The 22845-nt window shown below is 43.2% G+C and overlaps 1 protein-coding gene across 1 annotated transcript; it reads left to right on the forward strand.

The window, feature by feature from the left end:
• The first annotated feature begins 1648 nt into the window (after positions 1 to 1648).
• On the forward strand, positions 1649 to 9075 carry GPR78 (G protein-coupled receptor 78). Its single transcript, XM_010120914.2, has 3 exons — positions 1649 to 2513; positions 2937 to 3050; positions 7046 to 9075. Exons 1-3 carry the CDS (start codon positions 1846 to 1848, stop codon positions 7281 to 7283), a joined length of 1020 nt encoding a protein of 339 aa, XP_010119216.2. The 5' UTR covers positions 1649 to 1845; the 3' UTR covers positions 7284 to 9075.
• The last annotated feature ends 13770 nt before the right edge of the window (positions 9076 to 22845 follow it).

Genomic DNA, 22845 nt, shown 5'->3' on the forward strand with positions numbered 1-22845 from the left:
GGGCTCTTGCAAGTAGTTTTACGTGCAGTTATTCACACAGTGGTCACACTTGCGTGACAAGGCTACATTGTAGGGACAATATATACAATACAGCATTTCCTTAGGATATTAATGGTCATTTTGGAGAGTGGGAAAGCTACCTTTTCTTCTCCTTTTTCTTCATGTCAGTTCTGGCAATCAACTGTAAAATGTGACAGTGATTAAACATGGCAGATATTTTCTGTACCAGTGTTTTGGTGCACCAAAATTTGCTCCCTCTTTTTTTTTCTTTTTTTTTTTATATATATTTTTTAATCGAAGACAAAGATTTATTTTATCTTTGGGCATTAGCTGTGTGATCTACTTTCCTGGCAGGTGCAAGAGGGAGAATTTCTGGCCTCTTTCATGTCTGTGTTTCCAGCTTCTGCCACAATGTGGTAACTGAAATGGCACTGTCGTGTTAACAGTGTAAATGGAAAATAGTAAGGAAGAGACTTTAGTTTTCCACGGAATGTGCCAGCACCACCCTACTGTGGGTACTTGCTCAGCCAGCTGGGGCTTTCAGAGTGTGAGTCCAAGCAGCCGAAATGATGTCTCTAACCCAGCAACATCCCTCATTGCTGTCCAAGGGGGAGAATGTGAACACCCAGGGGGATCATAGCTCCTCTAGGCACTATGAACTAAAAGGGGGGGGAAGGGCCAGTAATCCCTCAGGTGGAGGGGGGAAGTCTCCCTAGGACACAGAGAGTAGCTTTTTGACAAGTTCCAGGAATGCTGGATGCAGCTGGTTTGGTGAGGATGTGCATCCCTGAGCGCAGCGCAGAGATTAAACTACCAGCAACTCGCCGCCAGCTCTGATCCTTCCTGAGCTGCGCATTAGCGGAAAGTTGGGCTTCCTGTTGCTCCCGCCCGCGGTCCGGGAGCGGATCTCACTGACTCCGCGATGCCCGGCTGAGCCTGTGCCTCGCAGCCACTCGTCTGCGCATGAGTCGCGGCGGGAGGCTCCGCGGCTGGAGTATTTCAGGGGCTGGGCGCGGGGGGAAGATGCTCAGTGCCTGAAGGAGGCCGTGCGCCCGCCGGAGCGCGCACCGCGGCGGGGGGCACCGCGGGCCGCGGGCCGACGCCGGGGCGGCGCGGCCGTCGGGGCAGCGCCCGCTTCAGCACCGCGGACAGCGCGCAGCGAGCACCGCGCCCTCGGACCCGGCTACCGGACCCCGCGCCCCCGGACACCGCTCCCCGCTCCTCCCCGCTCCCCCGGCCCCGGACTCCGCTCCCTCGGACCCAGCTCCTCGCTACCTCCGTCCCCCCTCCCCCGACTCCCCCTCTCCTCCGGACCCCGCTCCCCCGGATCCTACTCCTCGCTACCCCCGGCACCGCTCCCCCCGACTCTGCCCCACGCTACCCCCGGTCCTGCTCCCCCGGCCCCTGCTCCTCTCTAGCCTTCGTCCTACTGCCTTCGGCCCCGCTCCCCGCACCTCGCTCCCGCCACTCCCCCGACCCCCAGCCAGTCCTCGCGTGCCCCAATCTCTCCCCTACCTCCGGCTCCCGTCGCCCCGCCGCCCCTGCCGTCTGCTCCAGCCCTGCTCTCCCGCTGCCCGGCCCCGCTCCCCCGCAAGTCCCCTCTTCTCTGTCCCGGCCACCCCGCCTCGCTGCCCTCACCCCTCTCTCCTTACCTCCGCTCCCCCTCCTCCTCACAGCTTCCCTCCCTCCCCTCCGCTGCCCCCCGCTCTGTTCCGCGCTCCCCCCGGCCCCCTGCCCCCTGGCAACATGCGCGGGCGGCCGCGGGGGGCGACAGGCGAGGCTGCGGTGCCGGCTCGGATGCCCCCTTCCTCCTGCCCTCGCCCGCTCCCGGCGACCCGCTGAGAGATGGACTTGGCAGGCGTGCTGCTGGCGCTGCTCCTCGTGCTGGTGCTGGTTGTCTCCCTGCTCTCCAACCTCCTGGTGCTGCTATGCTTCGTCTACAGTACGGAGATCCGCAAGCAGGTGGCCGGGGTTTTCCTGGTGAACTTATCCTTTTGCAACCTGCTCCTCACCGTCCTGAACATGCCTTTCACCTTGGTGGGGATCCTGAGGAACCCGCAACCCCTCGGGGGCTGCGTCTGCAAAGCGGTGGGTTTCCTGGAAACTTTCCTGACTTCCAACACAATGCTGAGCATGGCAGCACTCAGCATCGACAAGTGGATTGCAGTGGTGTTCCCCTTGAGCTACACCAGCAAGATGCGGTATAAGGATGCTGTGATACTGATGGGCTACTCGTGGCTCCACTCCCTCACGTTCCCCTTGGTGTCCCTCTTTTACTCCTGGGTAGATTACAGCAGCGTTTATGCCTCTTGCACCTTGCACCTGAAGGAAGAGACGGAGCGGAGAAGGTTTACAGTGTTCACCATCGTCTTTCACTCCACCAGTTTCATGCTGTCGCTGGTGATCTTGTGTTTCACCTATTTAAAGGTGCTGAAAGTTGCCCGGTTCCACTGCAAGCGGATAGACATTATTACCATGCAGACTCTGGTTTTGCTGGTGGATATCCACCCCAGGTAATGTGTGCGTGTTCGTATTCGCAGCCCTGGGGCACTTGTGGTAGGTACCCCGGGCAGAGAGGATGTCCTGCCTCCCCCTCACCCTCCTGCCTGCCTCAGCCACATGGCGAATGCTCCTGCCTCCAGTTTCAGATGCTGCTTATAGTGCCAAAAGACGGTGGCTTGCGCATTTGTAGCCCGCTTTGTTTAAATGCTAGTCCCGCTCGCTGGGTGCTCTCACTTTCCTGAGCTCCCTTTGACAGGGAAGCTGCTCCTTTGGTGAGTGCGATGGTCCCCAGGCTGGCTGGGGCCAGGGCTGCCCTTCTCTCCCCAGGGCAAGGGCTCTCCAGCGGAGAGCGAGTCCTTCCCGTCTCCCCTGGTCTCACATCTCTCCTCCTCCCTTCTTGCTTGAACCCACCGAGTGCTCTTTTCCCTTTGCAGTGTGAAGCAGCGCTGTCTTAACGAGCAGAAACGGAGGAGGCAGCGAGCTACCAAGAAAATCAGTATTTTTATAGGGTCGTTCGTGATCTGTTTTGGTCCTTACATTATCACCAGGTTAGTATTGCCTGTTGGGGTGGGAGACTTTCCGGGACTGGTATGCCCTCTGATGTGCAGGTGCCTGGAGCAGGGTGGGGGCTACAGCTAATTTTGGGGTGCCGGAGCCTGACTGAGACCTGAGGCAGGTTCTGAGGGGCAGAGCACACACACGTGCATTCACACACACTCCCACCCACACCGACCCTGCCCACACACCCAGCCCGCTGGATGCAGCCTCGGCAGCCTCTGGCTCTCCTTTCCTCATTGCAGCCAGGTCTGGGTCCCTGTGCCAAGAGCAAGAGGCTTTTAGGACAAGTACCAGGAATTAATTACATGCCAGTGGGAGATGAAAGCAGTTTAAAAGACTGGCCACCCTTTCTTATTAGCACAACTGGCGCAACAGAGAGAAGAACAGACAGCTTTTCCTGATTAGCTCAGATCTTTATTTTTTAAAGCCACAAGGCCAAGCTTGCTGCTATTGGAAGCTGAGGTGACATAATTTAAATTTATCCAGGCTGATAATTTGTCAGATAAGCTTTGTGTTGGGAGACATTAATGTCTGTAAAGATATTGCTAATGATGCAGCATGGCCTTGTGATGAGGTGTGAGAGTTATCTCCCAGGAAAACCAATAATAAAATGTAAGGCAACATCATGCTCCTCAACTGGTTAGAATCATTGGTATCCACCTTAGTGGTCTGCACCTTTGAAATAGTCATGTATCATTCTCATTCCGTGCTTGTGTAGTCTTTACACAACATATGATTATTATTTTTAAATCTTGCATAAATCAGTGAGCTGGAAGCCAGTGTAACTTTACTGAATTGCAGCACCTCAGGATTTAACCTTTCATCTCTACACTGAAATGGGCTATGTATTTCACCAGCAGTTTTTTAAAATACTTCCAACTTCACAGTGTATTCAAGACGCACTTGAAGAGAACTGACTTCTGTCATGGAAGGTGCACCAATGTTTGCAAAACCACCCTGGTGAGGGCTTCCTCAAGGTCGTTGCCAAGCTGCCAGGCTCTGCAGCCACACCAGCTTACAGAAATTGGCCAGCTTTAGCACACCGATCTTACACAGTCACATATATATAGGACACTTATGATCACTGTCATTGCCCTTTTCTTACATGGGTAAGGGAACAGATTGAGGCCGGAGCAGAAAATGACAATGCTTTTTAACCTTTACGATGACCTTTCTTTCAGTTTGCATTTATATGTTGAAAGGGATTCCTGACTGATTGTCTGGACAACTGCAATTTTTTTTTTTCTGCAGTTGAAAGGATTTTTACAAATACTAACATTACATCATAGAGTTAAAAGGTTAATTGATCACTGTTCAGTACATTATGAGTCATTTTCTATTCACTTTTGCCATAATAATGATATAATTATATTGAGCAAAGTGGATTTTGCCATCTTCTTTCCATCTAAACATTACCAAGCTCAGCAAATTCCAGCATTGCCACATTTTTCAGGGTGGAGATATTTCTTATAAACTCCTAAAATAAAAGCTACTTCTTCTTCAGACCTTGCACTTGGCAAGTGTGAGCTGGGGTATTTTCTATGCGTGACAAACTGGTACCCCGTGTGTCACTAGAGCCAAGACTGAGGCTTGGTTTATATAAATGTGTGTGTCAAGGTGCAGCTCCTGTCTCAGTCACCAAGGACCGAGGTGGTTCAGTGACAGCAAAATGGGAAGTATTTGGGGATGACATCCTCAAACGCTCTTTGCTCCAAAGGCAAGACAGTGTTCAGGCAGCACTCAGTAAAGGGTGATGGTGGAGGTGAGGTTGGAGGGCTTGCTTCCATGCCCAGTTCTCCACTCTTCCCCCATGCTGGTTTTCAGGGAGGTGGCTCTTGCTGAAGCAGTCTGTATGGAGGCAATGTGAGAGATCTCCTCCCCTGTTTTCTTGCTCTTTGGCCTGGTGACTCAGGTTGCATTGTGAGCTCAGTATTTGCTCCTCATTTCAGAAATGTGAATGAGATTATGATCATTAGTAATATATTCATCTGTTCACTAAGAGCCAACAGATGAATTTCATCTTTTCTGTAAAAGCACTGAAAACAAGAAAATGATACTAAGATGCATTCAGATGGATATTTCTAAGGCTGACTTGATTTGCCTAGGCCCTTTATCTTATTAAAATCCGTATAATTTTTCTTCTGTTGACTTCAGTGCAATTATGCTTGGGCCCATAATACATTAAAGGGAACACATAGCAATACATCTATTTTCATGACTGAAAGATACCTTACTTTTCTTCTTTATTGTGTTTATAAAAAAAAAATAAATCATGTAAATAGCAAATGTGTATTTCTTGTACTAGGATGACATACAGGATGGGATAAACCTAAGCAACCATGCAGCAAGTGCCATTTATTGTACTTTTCTTTCTTTATCACATTTTGTGTCCGGTACATTTATTCATTCCTCCCATTTTATACTTTCATGTGCTCTCTGTTATGAATTCACTGGAATTTTTTCCAAGCAGATTCAAACAGAAGTCATCTGGTTTTTAAATGCACTTGCCACAGGAATGATTTCACTTTTACACATACAAATGAGAAATTTTTCTGTCAGAGTTCAGCCACTTGTTGCAATGTTCAGCCTTAGTGATGGTAAGTCAGCTTTTCCATACGGAGGGATCAGAACAGCTTCAAAAGTCAACGCTTTGCAAGTTGGGAGCTCTGCACTTTGGAAAGAAGCCAAAAGGTTCTTCAAGCCTTGAGAAAGCTTCTGATCTTACATCTTCAAACAGTGATGGCTTATGGTACAGAAAAGGGCTATTTTATCTCATGGCACTTTTTTCTTCCTTCTGGAATGAATATAGCAAAATAGTATATTCTTGCTTCTGCAAAAGGTGTCACAAAAGATGTACAGATAGTGAAAGCTTCTCACTCTGTTCCTTCCACCTTCCTGGAGAGTTTGCCCACTGCAGATGAGCTGTATGCCAGACACGTGCTGGAATAGTGAGAAGGTTTGCTCTCACTTCTGTGGAGAAATTGTTTAACTTAGTTGCAGTTTCTGCACCCATGATTAATACTCCCATCTCAGTGGAGGTACTGAGGCCACTAATCATCCGTGAAGCATGGACCAGGAGACACAGGTCTGGAGACAGCTGGCTGGTCATCTAATGATGATTAAAGCGTTGTCTCCTTTTTTCCTTTGGCCAAGCTAGCTGTCAGCCAAGTGCACACAGAAACTTTCACAGGCAAGTAGATGCAGTTGTGCTCCTAAGTATACTGTGGGATTGCACGGGCCACCCAAACCTCTCTGAGGCACTGCCGTGTTGCTCGCCATACTACTACGGTCAAACATGAATCCTTTTTGCTTACGTGATAATTCACAGCAGTGGTGCAATGCAGGTTCACTGTTCTGTATGTGAGGGGGTGGATTCAGAGATCTAGACCAGGTTTCTGGTGTCATTTGAGATAACTCATAGTATCCAAAAGCTTTGCGTAGGTTGGCAGGTATGACACAGGACCTAGAGGAGACCCGCAACTTCCAGGAACAGCAGCCTAATGCTAAGGGGGTTATGTCCAAATGTCTCAAGTGCCGCTAGATTCCTGTACTTAGGCAACTGAGTTGAGTGAGCGTGGACGCTCCAAGTCACATGCATCTATCTCAAGCTTGCCATGGGAGAGGCGTAGTCAGTTATTTCACCAAGATTTTGACCACCTACCAGCACAACTCTCTAAATTCAGAAAGTGAGCAATAAACTGCAGCACTTTCATATCTCCGATGCATGGGAGCGTTAACATTGAAAACACACTTTCTCTCACTTTCCGTAGAGGGAATGATTGTTGTCTCCCAGTGGCCTTGCTAGAAAAGTTCCCTTTGCCTTTATTGAATCCAAGGAGTAAGTAAGTACAGGGCCCTTCTCTTGTAGGGACTGTGTACTGTAAGAAAATAAGTGTTACTTTAATGTTTCATGAAGCCTGAGCTGAGCACTGGACTCAGTGTGAATATAACACTCAAGTGTTTCCATCTCTTTAATTTTTAACAGGTTGATAGAGCTCCTTCCTTTTGTTACCATAAATTACTACTGGGGAATTATAAGCAAGTGCCTCACCTACAGTAAGGCTGCATCAGATCCATTTGTTTACTCACTTTTACGTCAACAGTACAAAAAAGTTCTGATCAACATCGTCAATAGGATACTTAAGAGGGACCTGTATCCATCATCGGGGTACAACAGCTCTCTTGACACTGAAAACGATTACTGCTTGCACAGAACAAACTAACATCATGAAAAGCATTCCCCTTCGAGTGAGACAGATGTTTGCTGCTACTGGAAAGCTGCCTTTTCCCTCCCATGCTGCCAGTGCTGCCAGTGTCTCCAGGGTGTGAAAGGCGCATGAATGCGATGCATTTCATTGTGGACTTTCAAGGAAGGCCCTTCCCTGGTCTGCAGCCAAGTAAAATACGTGGCAAAGCCTTCTGCCTGCGTGAATGGAGTAGGCTTGAGGGGTTTTAAGAGAGCCTTTGAAGGCTTTAGAGAAGCTTAGAGAGCTTTTAATGTTTCATGTCTGAAGACTTGGTATGTTCTGGAGCGTCTCACATCAGACGTGATATTCCAGCATCTTCTGGGACCAGAGGAATTCCCAGGTTGGAAGGAGAGGTTCAGAGTCCTCCATCCTGCACGTGTAACTTGGCAGCCCTGGATCTGCTCTATTAGTTTCAAACATTACAAACAAGTTCTAATTGACTGATTTATTGTATTGGTGCCTCAAGTGAGTGATATGGGTCAGCACTTTGGATCTGAGATTGTTATTATTATTATTTATTCCTAGGCATCATGATTGTAACATAGCCTTTAGGAAGTGGTACATATATTTGATATGCCAGTATTCTATCAAGCATAACCAAAGTCCACATATCTGAGTTACTAATATTTAGCACTTCAGTGGTATGTGATTACAATAATAGCAGCAACAGTAACGAAGACGTATATGAAGTTTAGTTAAATAGCACTGTAGGTCCATCACTGAGCTAGTAGTCCTATTCAAACAAGCTTTTATTCAGAAAAAAAAATCAGTTAGAGAGTAGAAGTGACAGATACCACTGTGTTTAAGATATATTACTTCAGAAGCTATCTGTTTTCAAAGAACGGGCTAAAATATTATAATTCTTTTTAAGGGATATATAATGTGTAATATATTTCATGCATTGGCTGTATTTGATGGATTGTAATAATATTGTACAATATCTTTTCTGTTATAATGATCAATTCATCTAGTGATTTTAACTGATACCAAGAGATGTCTGAAAGATATTATAACAGACCTGCTGCCAAATGTGCAGAAACACAAAGTTGTATTATTATTACATGTATTTTTTTCTTCTTTTATTTATTTTTAAATCTAAACAGCCTTTGGAAAAATGAGGGAATTATTTTTGAACAATCTTTCTTTGATTATATAAGACATGATTCAGAATATTCTATGTCATTCAATAAACTACTATTTTCTAATCAAGTACATATGGGGAAAATTAACGCAATCCTAAAATATATTTTAAGGAAAAAAAGAAAGAAGATAGTAAAGAACATTTATTTTTTATGTAACAATGGACTTGACCCTGTTAAGCTTTGAGAAGTCTCTTCCTGGTCAAACTAAGCATATAAGCATCTGATTAGGCACAAATATAATTTCTTTGAAGTTAATGGCTCTATTCCTGTCATGAAAATTAAGTACACGCTTAACTCTTCTGTAAAATCAGTGTTAAGCAGTCAGCACATCGAGAGGATTGTTCCCAACATCCATGATGAGGAAGAAGGAGAGCACCTTATTGCAATCCCATTGAAGTCAAGGAAAAGTGATGCTGCGTAACAAATACAACATTCCTTATCTCCTGCTTTGAATCTCTGAGGCCTTTCTGAGGCTTTTTTTTTTCTTTGCCATGCAAGCACCTTAGACCTCTGTATTTTGCATCTATAGTTCTGCCTGTGTTTAAACTGAATGTACTATAATGGTTTTGTCTTCTTAGTAAAGTATTTGTACTCTCTCCGATTTTGTGTAAATACAGTATTTCAGAGAAAAAAAAAAACCTGTCTATAGAATTTTTCCACTTTATTGTCTTCCTGTCTGCCTCCACATGTCTCCCTCCTCTGCCATGCCACTACAAAACCTGATGCTTCAGTCTTTCATTTCAGCTGCAGCATAAGGGCCAGATATCTTGGGGAGGGGAATGGGAGGGATGCTTAATTTTCAGTTATTTTTCAGTTGGTTTTGTGCCAAAACATTTCAATAGACTACAGCATTTATTTGTGACTAAACGTGAGTTCAATGATACCTACAGTTGTTAGCTTACCTTTGGTTTCCTAAATGAAATCGTGTGCACTTTAAGAAATGAATATGTTATATACAGTTAAGTACATTCAATTGTCACCTCCAAGACATATAAATGAAATAAATCTTTACTTTGATTTTATTCTATCTTAGTATCAAGAAGATGGTAGAGGAGGAAAAAAAAAGAACTTTAATGGTATTACAGTAATAAACTTCTAAAGCCATTAAACTATAAGCCACATTTTAAACATATAGAAGAGGACATAGTTAAACTGCTACATCTGCTATTAAGTTAATTAATGAAGTTTATTCATGCCAGTTGAGAGTGCTGTCGTGCACATACTTTATGAGACCACTCAACCTCACAAATCATTGAAGATGTTCAGAGGTGCTTAGGTCTGAGGGGATGGGGAGGAGAGGAATATTTTGAGCTTGTGCTGGGTGTTGCACAACGTTGTGTAGATTTAATTTCCATAGAGAATTAGGAAGCTAAGATATACAGTATGCTCCAGATATAAAGACACCAGAAACTAAGGAAGGGTGAGGAGAGCTGTAGTCCTCTCAGTTTTTATTTGCATTGAAGTTTAAGTGCCTTGTTTAGCATTACCAGAAGGCATCTTCTTCTGCTTAGTATGCACAGCCAGTTCTGCAAGTAATTTTTTCTTTCTCCCTTCTCTCTACCCACTCCTCACCAGAGAAAGGCTCGCTCTACTTTTCTAATCAAGTAGGAAACGTTCAGAGGTCTTAGTTTCATTCCTCCAGGTTCCCGATGTAGTCAAAACTCCTGTTAGCTTGGTGCTTCAGTCACCATGCTCTGGCTTATTCAGGCATAGAAGGAAGTAGGGGGAAACAACACTTTGCCCTCATTTTTGTGGATGCTGCAAAAAGGATCAAGGGATTTAGTGCTATACTGGAGGTGAGAGCATGTATCTTACATAACGGGAGCATTCACCAAAGGTAGCAAGGTTGTGGATTCCTTCTTACTGACAGTTCAGATAAAACAAACTTTGGATACACAGTTCTGAGAGTAGGGTTTAGTTTGGATCAGAAGATCTCCAAAAAAGCTGAAGTATGATATCCAAAATGGCACCGTGCCATTGACACATTCTTGCCAACTGGAAGGTAGTGCTTTAGGAAACTTTGTCTGCATTTCCTGCCCAACGGCCTGGAGTGGTTTTTGCTAGGAGACAAGAGACTGGCAAATACTTGCCAGGTGTGTTGTGGAGTTGGAAATGCCACAGGGGTCAGGAGGAACTGCCTGGTACGGTGACTTCCCTAGCAGAGTGAGCTGTGACCCACCTGTGGCTGCCTAGGAAAAACAATGGTGAGTTGTTAAAGGAGTATGCAAAAGAAGCATAATTTCCTCAGAGCAGTAGCAACAGAGCCTGAAAAGCTCCTGGGCTGGGGTTTTTCAGTTCCTGATTGCAATCTGAATCAGCAAAAAAAGTCCTCTCCCCTTCTCCCAACTTATATTTTGGCTGCAGGGACTGGAGTTGGGAACTGCACCTTCCCTGGGTGACCCCCTCCTCCTAATGTCAGTTAGAATATAAACGCTGCAGCACAGCAAACCTTTAATTAGTCCATGCAACTGAGGACACATTCAACTTCATTATTTTTTGCTTGACACACTGCCACCAAAGTATGTCCAAGCCTGATGATTTGGATATTTTCTGGTGAGATCCAGGATGGAGTTTTGAATCTGCCTTTACAGAGGAAGAAAGCAAGCCTGCGTGAGTACTATGACATTTATTTATCAGAGAGTCTCCTCTTCCAAAGAAAACAGGATTTTTTTTTTTCCCTAGAAGCTATATTACAGGTAAACTCTGAATCTGACCATTGGACTGAGTTTCTGAGGCAATAAAGGGGAAGTAGTTCTTAGGCTACAGATTCTCAAAAGGCTTAGCTATGAGCTGGATTCCAGCCCACTAAATCCTGACAAGATAGATGTGTTTGAGTAGAAATGCAAAAATAAAACTAGTTTTCTTGTGTTGTGCACTATGGAAAACTTACGTGTCTCTGAGCTTAGATGGCAGCTGAGCAATGAGGACCTCAGGTTCTGTGAATTTTCACCCCACCAATTCATTAGCCCCACCGAAGAGCAGGCATGTTATTTATCTGGGTAAATCGGCACCTAATAAACTTTTGCAAATAATCTGTGCAGCTCAGTGATTACTGAATACATATTTGCCTTGTCTTAACATGAGTAATGGTGGTACTGAACTTAAATTTCAGAGCTAATTGCAATGTTGGTCTTATTGCATGGTTAAGCATGTGGCAAACAAAGTTCTTTAACGCAAGTGCTGTTACATGACAAGAGAGTGATCGTGTTCTTTACAACTACGGGTTAAAATTTGAGGTCTCTGAGAAATTTAGCAGTATTGAGCCTTGTTGAATAAAATGACCTGTGACAAGATGTTCAAACTCATCTAAGTGAAGTGCTTAAAAAAAAAAACAACCAAAATCCAAACTGAAGAAAACTATCCTATGCGAGTGGGAAGGTTTGACTAGATCACCTGGAGGACATATTTTCTGTTGTACTTTAGGGTTTTTTTTTCCCGAGAATAATTATGTGCACTTGTGCACGCAGAAAGAACAAACAACTGAGTAGCTGTCTCAAAAGCACATAGCATATTTTAATAAAGTGCAAATGGCTTGTTCGGTCTGGTTCAGGAGGACACCTGGTTTGTGGGAGGTGTTAATTACACTAGTAAATTAGAGGTTCTGCTTTTTATTTTTGGAAAGCAGGTCCAATTAATATTTAATGTCTCAGCTGGAGACACAGCAGAGATGACCTTAAGAAAGGTTGTAAATATATGAATATCTTTCAGTGCCAGAAGCCTGGGAGAGTAGAATGTCACCTGGCACAGTATATGCAACCAGCTCCTTCTCTGAGCTGGAGCTGGTTTTCCCTGTGTCTTATGGATGTGACACAGGCCAAATGACTGGTCCCATTGCTGCATATGCCTGGCTCTTCTCCCTTTAACGGCAGGTTTTCCTTGCCAGGACATGAGGGTGCACGACGCAAACTAGATGCTTCTGCTCTTTTCTGTAAGTGAGCAATGCATGAACCATGAGTCGCTCCCAGCCAGGCTTCTCATACACTCTCTATGCAAATGTAACATATTGCAAAGCATGCATGCTAAATGTCATAGGGTCCATACAATTAAAGGTATTTTTGAGTGTTGAGAACTACAGATCATTCCAGTCCACTCACACCACCTTTTTAACCAGATGCCTTCAGAAATGTTATAAACCATAACTGAAGAATCTTAGTTTCTGGGTCCAGTACACTCTCACATATTGCCTGTGCAAGTTGCTGAGCAGCCCACTGTGGACAGTAAAGACTCTCTAAACAAAACCTAAACCATTCCCTTTGGGATATAACCTGTTATTTGTTGTGCATCTTTTCATCCATGTCACTGCATCCTGCTGTTTGCACATGGCATATACAGATTTGCATCCTGCAATTGGCAGCAAACTATCCAGCATGTGTTTACGTTTCCAATTTGGAAACTAAATCCAAATGGATTGAAGTCTCGAGATGCTTTCCAAGAAGACCCCTGCTCCTCATGCCTAACCCTAGAGTAGCTTTACTTAACTCACTTTCTCAATTTGATTTTTTTTTTTTTTCAACGGAAGGCTTAGCACTGTAATTGTATTTCAGTGAAGCCTGACCTTAAGCAGCAGACTCATTACCACCTTCTTTTCACTCTTATAATTCCTGTCTTTACATATCCAACCACTCTGTTCTCCTTGCTTGCAGCTGTCAGCCCTGAGGCACATTTTCAAAATATTTTGTTGAAACGAAAGAAATTGCTCAGTGTCCCAGCTCCATGGCATGGGACTGGAGATTGGGTTTGTGTGTGCATCTTTATGAGAATACTTAAAGATGTTTTAGGTAATCTGTTTCATATTTTTCCTCATTCATGGTAAAACAAAGTGTCGATCAGCAGTACATGATCTTTGTTTTACAAACCACTCCTTACAGGTGCATAGCTCAGGCTGGCTTTCAGCTTTAAACCCGACTTTTCAGCTAATCAGACTATTATTGTTGTTGTTGCTGATGAAGCCTGCTTTCAGCATTTAAAAGATCTTTTGGGCTCCCCACACAGTAGTCTGAATACTTCATTATCTTTTTATTCTTAGTACCTTGCTGGGAGTCAGGGAAGTACTAGCACTGCTTTTCTCAGGAGACCTGAAACACAGGCAGATGAAAGGTCACACAGCCAATAAAGGATCAAATTACATGAAGCGCAGTTTAGAAGATACCTAGGAATGGAAGACAAACATTTTCATTCTGAATCTGTTGAGCTCTTGCTCCATGTTTCTCAGGCCTTTGAGAAATGTTCTCATGATGGCTGGTGATACCTCAGAGCTGACAGTGGAGCTGAGTTTCTGAAAGAAAACTACTTAGGATAGAAGAACAAGATGTTCCTCCTCCCATCCTGAGGAGCTTGCCACACCAGCACCATCTGAAAATGAGTGAAAGACACCCCTTACTCATAAAACACGGCTCCATATGTTTAAGTCACATCTCCCTTTTGTAAACTTCTAAATGGAGCTTCAATGGTCTTCTCTGAGAGCTCAGGCTGGGATCTCTCTTCTGCTTGGAGAATGTAACTTTGACCAAGCTGGTAGCTGAATAGAAAGGGGTCCTGCTCTCCTTCTGTACAAATGAGAGTCTGAGATGCTGTGTATGGGACAGCACAGACTCCGTGTAAATGATGCTCAAGTTTAGTGGGTAGGGCACTTGTTACAAAGGGGTAGACAATGTTCCTGCTCGTCTTCTGAGAGGTGCTTATGTGTTACACCCCACTCGTTTTGTTAGTGGGCAGAGACATAACCAAAGGGGAAAATACGTTAACAGTAAAATACTGCCTTCACTGACTTCAGGTGGAGGTAAGCCAAGATTTTACTTGAAAGTTTTCATCACTAGAGCCCAAGTCTGAACTTGCAAAAATCTTTCCAAAAGACCATTTCAGACCAGCTCAGTAAAAGAAGTCTAGCCATTGAGTTAACCACATAAAAAAAGAAACCCCACAAAAATAAAAACAAAACAAAACAAAAAACACCAACAAAACCCCAAACAAAGAAACAAACAAAAAGTGATTCAAACCCAGGGCTTTTTCCTTCTTTCTTAAAAATCCTGTTTATGCTTATTATTCATAAATTCTCATCTACTCAATTATCTTAATTTCTGGGCTTAGAGCTGAACAGACACAGGAACAGAAGCACTTGCCCTTTGCATCTCTGCTAGCCTGTGCTTCCTTTGCAGCCGCAGACAGCTCAGTCAGGCCCCATGCTTCCTTCACCTTCATCACCTTTCGAGGTCTCTACCTGCCTTCTGGTTTCTCACGTCACCTGAAAGCCAGGCTACTCAGACCCTTTCTTTCCTTGATGCATTTCCTCAGACTATTGTGGTGGCATTCCCACTTATTTTTTTTTTCCCCTGTGGTTTTGGTTTTCTGTGGGTTTTTCATTGCTTTTTAATTAGTTTTTCACTGACAGCCTTTCCAGTTTTTAATTTTGTGCGCTGAGCAGGACTGTAATATGCAAATTAAATAAACTAGAAAGAAAGCTGTGCCCCTCACTTTTTTTTTTGTTCTTGACAAAGAAAGCAGGCAAAATAATCAAACCAAGAATCTTACTGCATCTATTTTGTCCCTTGGGATTACAGTCTACCAATTTCTGCAGTCGGTGGCACATAGAGAGTAGTAATATACTGTCACATTTTCACTTTCAGATAAAATTACCAGATATCAATTTATGGCTGAATCAAGGTGTTCAGCATGAATTCCTCATAAAAATAAAATTCTTAGCTTTGGAGCTTCAAGAAAACTTCCCACTTACTGTCCCAATAAGCCTCACAAAAGGAAGATTGGATGGAAATGCAACCTACCAACGTGGATGCATAGTTTCTCTGGGCTTGTTCTGCAATGCCTGTTATTGCTCTGGCAGCTCATAACCTCTGCTTCCAACGCAGATGCTCTCAGGTTCAATGCTTAGTGTCAGTCACCTTTTGACTTTCAACAGTACATTATATGAACCTGAAAAAAAACCAGATAAATGGATCCCAAGACCTCTTGCCTTGTCATTTCCCATACTGCTGCTGCATTGATTTGATGAGTCTTGAGGGTACCTGTTGCTTGGCAACTTGAAGCTAAACAGGTCCAACATAAGATGGAGTATGTAAATGGCTTGCTCTTATCTAGCAAGGTTTCTTGACATCTTCCTCACAGAGGGAAGCTGAAGGACAGACTTTCCTCCTGGTGCAAAGCAGTTTACTTCAAGGAGAAAGAAGTGTGCCTAACACAATCATCTGGAAGAAAATGGAAAAAAAAAATCAGCTCCTCTAGGTATTTCTCTGGATATCTGTGCTCCAAAGGTGTCCTGTTTAGCAGTGATTTAAGTGAAGAACCTTGATATAGAAAACAAATCTTAAGACACTCAAAAATTATCACGGCCCAGATATTTAGTGGGACATAGACTCTCAGTATATTGATATGTAATTTTAAAGTGCCCCTGACTAACCAAAATTTTGACAAGTTAATCTTTTTGATGAGCCACTGGTTCTTTTTTGTTCTCTCATCAGAGCAAAAGAGTAGAGGATGACTCAGTGGAGTGAAGAATTGAAGAAAATTAGAAAAATACAAATCCCCAGTTGTCATAGGGAGCTAATAGCGTGGCTGGGACTATTGATTACAGCTCCTGAGCTGCTAAGGGTCTTGTTCTGAAGCCTTGTAGGCTGAAGGAGTAGAGAAAAACCTCTCCCATAGAGTTTAGTTTGATATGTGGATGATATGACATTTCTAAAATCTGTACAAAACTTAGCAGTTCTGAATCAGATCTTTAACCAGTACAACATCATTATATCAGTAGAACTAGGGGAATTTACACTGGCAGAGGTTTTAATCCAAAATATTGTGTTTTTTGAAAAGCAGGGAGAAGGATTTGATTAAATGATGGAGCTGTTCCCAGAGTTTAGCCCATGGCTGGTATTGTTCCCAGCATTTAGCCTGTGGCTGGTATTTAAGACCAAATAGCCTTTCTCTTACTCTCCCTGACTGCCCTGTTTTGCTCTCTTGACCTTTCATAACTGTGGCTTGGCCTGTTCTATACAACTTTTGTCTCTTATAAGACACTTGTAAGTGTCTTACATACTTGAAATATTTGTAGATGACTCCTGCATATCCAATTAGTCATTATTTGGCCAAGAAAAACCCATATTCAGTAGCTAAAATTGTTTCTCATGATGAGCTGATGCTTAAGGCCCCATTCTATTTGTTACCTCTCTCTTAAATCCCTTCCAATCTGTTAATGCTTTTCCTGAAATGAAAACACTCATGCTTTTAATGTCACTGGATGCACAACAGCATGACAGAATGGTGACACATAGCAGTGCTGTGCAGGACTCTAACTCTCTAGCTGAACCCCAGAACAAGTCATGTGAGGCAGCCCTGAACCAGTGACAAATCATCATCCCCCCTCCCTCCAATATTATTGCAAACTACATTTGAAATAGATAACCATATGTAGGAACTAACTACTTTCTTACAAATTACTTATGGAGCTGAGATGCTGCCTGTGGGTCTGGCATGGTTTATGCCCATGTAGACTTTGACAAAGATGGGAGAAAGGCCTTGAGGTCAGCTTGCTCTCTGTAGAGCAGGCAAGCTGTCTGTGATGCCTTTGTGCATCTGGGTATCAAGCTGCTGAATACGCTGGCTGCGTGGGATCCTGCATGATCCCAAGGATGGTCTCCAACCTGGTCTCTCCACCTTTGCTATCCCTATCCAGCACCTTTGGTCTTTGCCCTTTGTGGGCAATTCAGCACATTTTCAATCTGAGTATGGCAAGTGGAGTTCACTTGAATACAACAGGCTAGAGATAATGTCTTCCAAACACTGTCTGGAAAAAAATGGACCTTAGAATTGTTTTATATTTGGTCTCTATGATGGTTTGTAAATTCTCTGAATGACAGAAGAAAATAAAAATGGAACTAAAATTCCTTATCTGTTAAAAGACTCTCTATTTAGGGGGCACTTAAGCTGTGCTGCTCTAAAGACTTGGAACCTTGATATAGAAAACAACTCTTAAGACACTTAAAAATTATCACAGCCCAGATATTTAGTTGGATGTAGATTCTCAGTATACTGATATGTAATTTAAAGTGCCTAAATACCTTTTAAAACATCCAGTTTTAACTAGTTTAACAGCCTATTTCTCCTGACTTTTTGAGGTTTGGGTCTTGCTTTGATTTGGGAGTTTATTTCTGAAAGCGAAGTTGAAACCCTCAGAGCTCTCATGCCAATATAATTTGAAATGGCTACTGGTCCTTGCTGTCTGAGTTTGATACTGTTTTCTGGAGGCCTTCGGGGGCCTGAATTTTTCAAAAGTGCCAAGGATCTGCCTTTAAGGAAGCAGGGTCTGTTAAGTGTTTCCCCCATTAGGTATCTACAAACTAAAGCACTCTAAGTCACTTTTTCAAAATACTTCCCAGCACCTCTGCGAATGTGCAAAGCAAGCCCTAGAGGACTTCTTTTGAATGTTTTGGCATTAATGTTCTGTGAGACAGGGAAAAGAGACAAAGTGAAATCAGTCTCAAAATAGGACTGTCAAGTTCTTTTCTGGTAGAGCTTACATTAATTTTTAATACTCCATCTGTGATCAGAAGAAAAGACAGACCTTTAGTTCTCAGCACAGATCTTTTTTGAGCACACTTACTTTTCCTTGTAGCCATTATATATTCAGTTCTATGATTCACTGGCTTACTTGTATTCTTTTTCCTGCTTTATGGGAGTCAGGCACAGTCATCTTTGGGCCTCGTCTTGAACTGAGACCACAAAATGCATTACCAGGAACCCCTTAGCAGTAATCCTGCTTTCCTGCTTTACATGTGGGAGTCATAAGAGGCAGCCTTTGAGAGGATAACAAGGTCCCCACATCAGTTCCAACTTTTTAATGACTAAGTTTAATATTATGTGCTTATAGCAAGGTTTGATGGTTGGTGTATGCTATTTTGCAAGTTTTCCTGCACATAGGATCATATTTATTACTGCTGTCCCTTTGTGGTCTTTTAACTAGACATCATTTTCTCCTGTCATGAAAAGAAACTTTCTGAGTGGCTTCATTTCTTACTGATTAGCCCAACCAAGCACACAAATCTCATGAAGAGTATGCTGAAAGAAAGGCATGTATTCAGTCAAATATTTCTAGGACGGTAAGGCCTTCTCCTGCTTTAGTTGCAGTCCTCTGCATTATGATAGGATCAGTTCAGTGGATCACCTGGAAGTGGTATAAGGAACTAATTTAGTGGGTCATTGACTTAGTTAATCTGTGACAAGTCAGAAGATTAAAACAGAATTTAATTACCACTGGCAGTACTTGTATTGAATTTAAATGATTTAATTTTTTTTCAAGAGCTGCAAATTTATTAATTATATTTAACCACAGAGGAAAGAAATATCTGTGATCTCAATATATCAATAGGAGGAAAAAACTCCACACCCACTTATTACTTTATTTTGTTTCCAGTATATGAGGAAAAACTGGGGGAAAGAAATAGTAAAAATGTGACAAAAAGACAAAAATAAAAATAAAATCATTAAAGTCCAATTTTGGAGCCATTACAGGAAATTTAATTTTTTGAGCATAGCTAGACTGATTTGCTCTGGGAAGGTCTACCAGAAGATTACTCCTCCTCCCTTAGTGTGCTGGTACAAATATGGACTTGGTGAATAATGATCAAAAATAATTGCTAGAGGGAACTTGTGAAGTGTTTGTGACATGAAGAAAGTTTCAGTCCATGTTCCATTCTAGGTTAAACTCCTAGGATTTACTGTAGGAAAACAGGAAAATTCTTGTGTGGTCTCTTTCTCTAATCTCTACTCTTTGTCTCTCTATCAAATTTCTGGTTCTCAATATTCATCTGTGATAGTTTCTAAAGCTGGTTTAATCTTGTGGGTCATAAGGGGAATAGTTTGAAAGTTGAGATAAAAAGCACTGCTGACAAAATTGTCTGTGAGAAAGTTAAAAGCTCCACAGGCAAAACGTAGATGGTTCCAGAGAGAAACATCTCAAAATATCTACTCTTAACAAGTGCGGAGCTCAGAATAGTCTGTGTATCTTTACAGTAAAATAGCAATTTCTTTTATAAATATGCATGTTAATTTGAATTAGAAATATTTGTTTAGAGAACAAATGAGTTTTCCTCTTTTAACTTAACACCTAGAAGCTGAAAGAGAAGCCCTTGTGGCCCTTTCACAGATCTCTACTGTTCCCTGAAGACAATCAGGGCATATGGGGGTAAGGTCTTGCAAAGATAGGTGGAGTAGTTTGTTGTTTGGGGTTTTTTTTAACAAAAAAAAAATAAGTTGCTGTTGCTTTGCAGGAAGTTGCTAATTCACTCCCTGACTGTTCTGAGAGCAGATCCTCTTCTCTGTCCTGGTCTGCAGAAACTGAAAGAATTAAAAAAAAAAAAAAAAGGCATGATAGGGATTGTTTTCTGCTATGCAAACGAAAATATCTCCTGGATTAAACTAGTGTGAAGTCCTAAAACCATGCCTGCTGCTTTTGTACTGGAGCAGATGTGATGTGGTGCCATACACCATTCTGCCCGCTCCACTAGCACCTAGGGAGGGAGAGAATAACAAGACATGAAGCAGCGTTTTGATCTGCTCTCAGTCTGTTTAGGTCCTTCAGAAAACAGTTATCTAGACAGCACTGCTTCTGTTTATTGTTCAACCTCCTATCAGCAGAGTCCAAATAAAAAGGACCAGGTAATGAAAACCAGTCTGAGTCTGATATATCCCACTACTAAATTTTTCTGACAATAGTAAGAATCATGAGAATGTGAGAAAGTTAAATGTGCCGTATTTAATCCTGCTTTGAGCACCTTCCAAAGACATAAATCAGTTTTGGTATTTAGTCCTGTCTGGGGATTTCTGGATGGCTGCTGTACTGTGTGCTGTAGGCTAAAGAAAGGTCTGATCTGGAAAGAGGTGGTCAGTAATAACAGCTAGTAAAATTATTTAACTTAAATTTATTGTAGTGATTCAAGTCCAAAAGATTAAACCCAGCTGATGCTGCAACAGCTGCTCATCACTCTGGGATTTGTTTGTTCATTTTTAAGATTCTTTCATAATTGGAGTGAATATGTCATATTTAAGCCTAAATCACAACTTGATGTCAACTCCCTCGAAAGCCTACAAGATTTACTAAAACCCAGAAATGAAAAGGCAGAGATGGAGATTCCCAACCATCCCTTCCTTGGCTGCTTTTTAATGCTTTTAGGTTTTGGTCATACACCTGTGCAAACCCTGCTAGTCATCCCATTTGATACAGTCAACATTAACAGAAAACAAACGTATGAGAAGGATAAGTGACATCCATGGAGTACTAATAATGATTTGAAAAATAGCCAAACAAGGTAGAAATGCTGGATGGATGGAAATATTGTATGAGTGGGAGAAGCAGTAGCTGAACTACTGTTCACCTCAGAAAGGTGCGGGTCTGGAAGGGTACCAGAGGGGGATGGACAAAATTTCACAGAAAGACACAGTAAAAAGCTTAGGCTCAAATCCCTTGGAAAGGAGAAAAAGAACAAGCAATCTAAGGTAAGACTAAATGAAAAAACCCTTGTAGACCTGTTCTCCATGCTTTACAGCATGCAACCATGGAAACATTTACAGATGGTGGTGACAAAGTGATAAATTTACCTTTGTTACTAATTACCTTAATGTCTTTCTTAGGCCCCTATCTACCCTACTTAAGCTTGGTACCAAATAGACATCCTGCTTGAATGTAAAAGGTATGTGGAAGCTGAGAAACAAAGAGGTTTGGAGTTTTTTGGATGCCAGCTATTGAGGGTTTTATGTAGTTGGTGCAGTGGAGCTTGTTAAGGATGTGATGTTTGTGGGTGCCAGATCCAGACAACCAGGGACAGAAGGATTCCCGTTTCCTGTTGTGATGCCCAGGGGTGTCTCTGTCCCAGACCTGCGGGTGCAGCTGCTGCTGTTCCCAATTGCAGGTTCAGCCAGCAGCAGGGCTGAGCATGTGTCCCACAACGACATGAACAAACACACATGTACACACATGCATGGTGCCATGTGCCTCTACCAGCACCAACAGCACTCACATAAAGGTAAGTACAGAGAGCCCAGTCGTCCTGTCTCTCTCTATCTGTCCAGGATTGAAGTTCACTAGTGAAGAGACACATGGTCCCACTCTGGGTTCACAGGTACACTCACATTCACAGATCCCGCAGATATCAGCACAAGTTCTCAGTCCATGTCTGCACCCTGGATCCCCTACCCAGCCATGGATTCAGACCTTGAGCCCTTCCAGATGCAAGTCTCGTCCTTCTTGCCTGCTACTCCAGACTAAGTTTGCTAGCAAACTACACAAACACATGGAGACAGGATCATATTCACTCAGGAAATATGAACACACCCAGGTCTCTCCAGTCACTGGCACTTTGACCTTGCAGCTTACACCTTGGTGTCTCCAGTTGCTGGCACTTTGACCTTTCAGCTCTCACATCTAGGTCAGAGAGGGAGAATACATGGGGGGGCGGAAGTTAAGAAAGGGTTTAATCTGAAAATAGACTAGCTTGCAGGAACCCGACACAGGACTCAGTGAGATGAGCATACTGCATGGCAGCCTGCCTGCATGCAACCGTACACTTTACTGCCCTCCCCTGTGATTCTCCTACTCTTGTGCCTCCCTGATCCACTCTGGTCCTTCACTTTGCTCCTTCCCCTAAGCATGTCATGCTAAGTTTTGCATGGACTCTGAAGGCGCTTCTAATATCCTATAATACTAATGGAAATCACGTTTCATGTTTCTTATCAGTGACAAAGTCCAGGCTGATGCTCTTCAAGGCTGTGCCCAAAGGGTTGCTTTAACGACCCATCAGTCAGTGACCAACATGTTCTGGTCCCTGTTAATGTCTCCTTCATCACCTGCTTGTTAATTCCTGAGTGTCTGTGGGTTTAATTTATCCCTTTCCTTGTTACTTGTTTGTTCTGTTTTACTGAGCAGTCCTTACCCAGGTAACTTACTGAACCAAGTGCTCTGTCATGGTGCGTACCTGTGCAGAGCTCGCTGGGCCATGTGTCGGTGTGTATAGGAGCCATACAACACACCACATTCCAGGTGTTGCAGAGGATGAGCTAACCCTGATCCAGGCCAGTACTCCCATTTTCATGTTTGGAACGGACCTCCATGTGCAAACATCAGGTATGGGTAATCTCTCACAGCAATACCAAAAGGCTCTGTCTCTCTTCCTGACCAATATTTCCTCTTGATTCTTTAAAGAAGTCAAGAAGAATCAAAACAGAAAGACAGGAGTTTTAAAGGGTTCCTAGGCAGCCCAGTGTGCATGACGACGGTGTGGGGCAGGATATAGCCTTGGAAGCACAAAGAGTGGGCAGAGGTCTGCTCCTGTCATCCGAGATGGTGGCCTCTTAAAGCCACTCTGCAGCTCTAGACAATGTCATAAAGAAACGCAAGGTGA

Source organism: Chlamydotis macqueenii, chromosome 4 (genome assembly GCF_036417535.1).
Source record: "Chlamydotis macqueenii isolate bChlMac1 chromosome 4, bChlMac1.mat, whole genome shotgun sequence".
Classification (NCBI taxonomy): domain Eukaryota; kingdom Metazoa; phylum Chordata; class Aves; order Otidiformes; family Otididae; genus Chlamydotis; species Chlamydotis macqueenii.

Coding starts and splice junctions, on each gene's coding strand:
- GPR78 (XM_010120914.2), top strand. CDS start 1,846: ATGGACTTGGCAGGCGTGCTGCTGGCGCTGCTCCTCGTGCTGGTGCTG. Junction 2,514..2,936: donor CTGGTGGATATCCACCCCAG/GTAATGTGTGCG, acceptor TTCCCTTTGCAG/TGTGAAGCAGCGCTGTCTTA. Junction 3,051..7,045: donor GGTCCTTACATTATCACCAG/GTTAGTATTGCC, acceptor AATTTTTAACAG/GTTGATAGAGCTCCTTCCTT.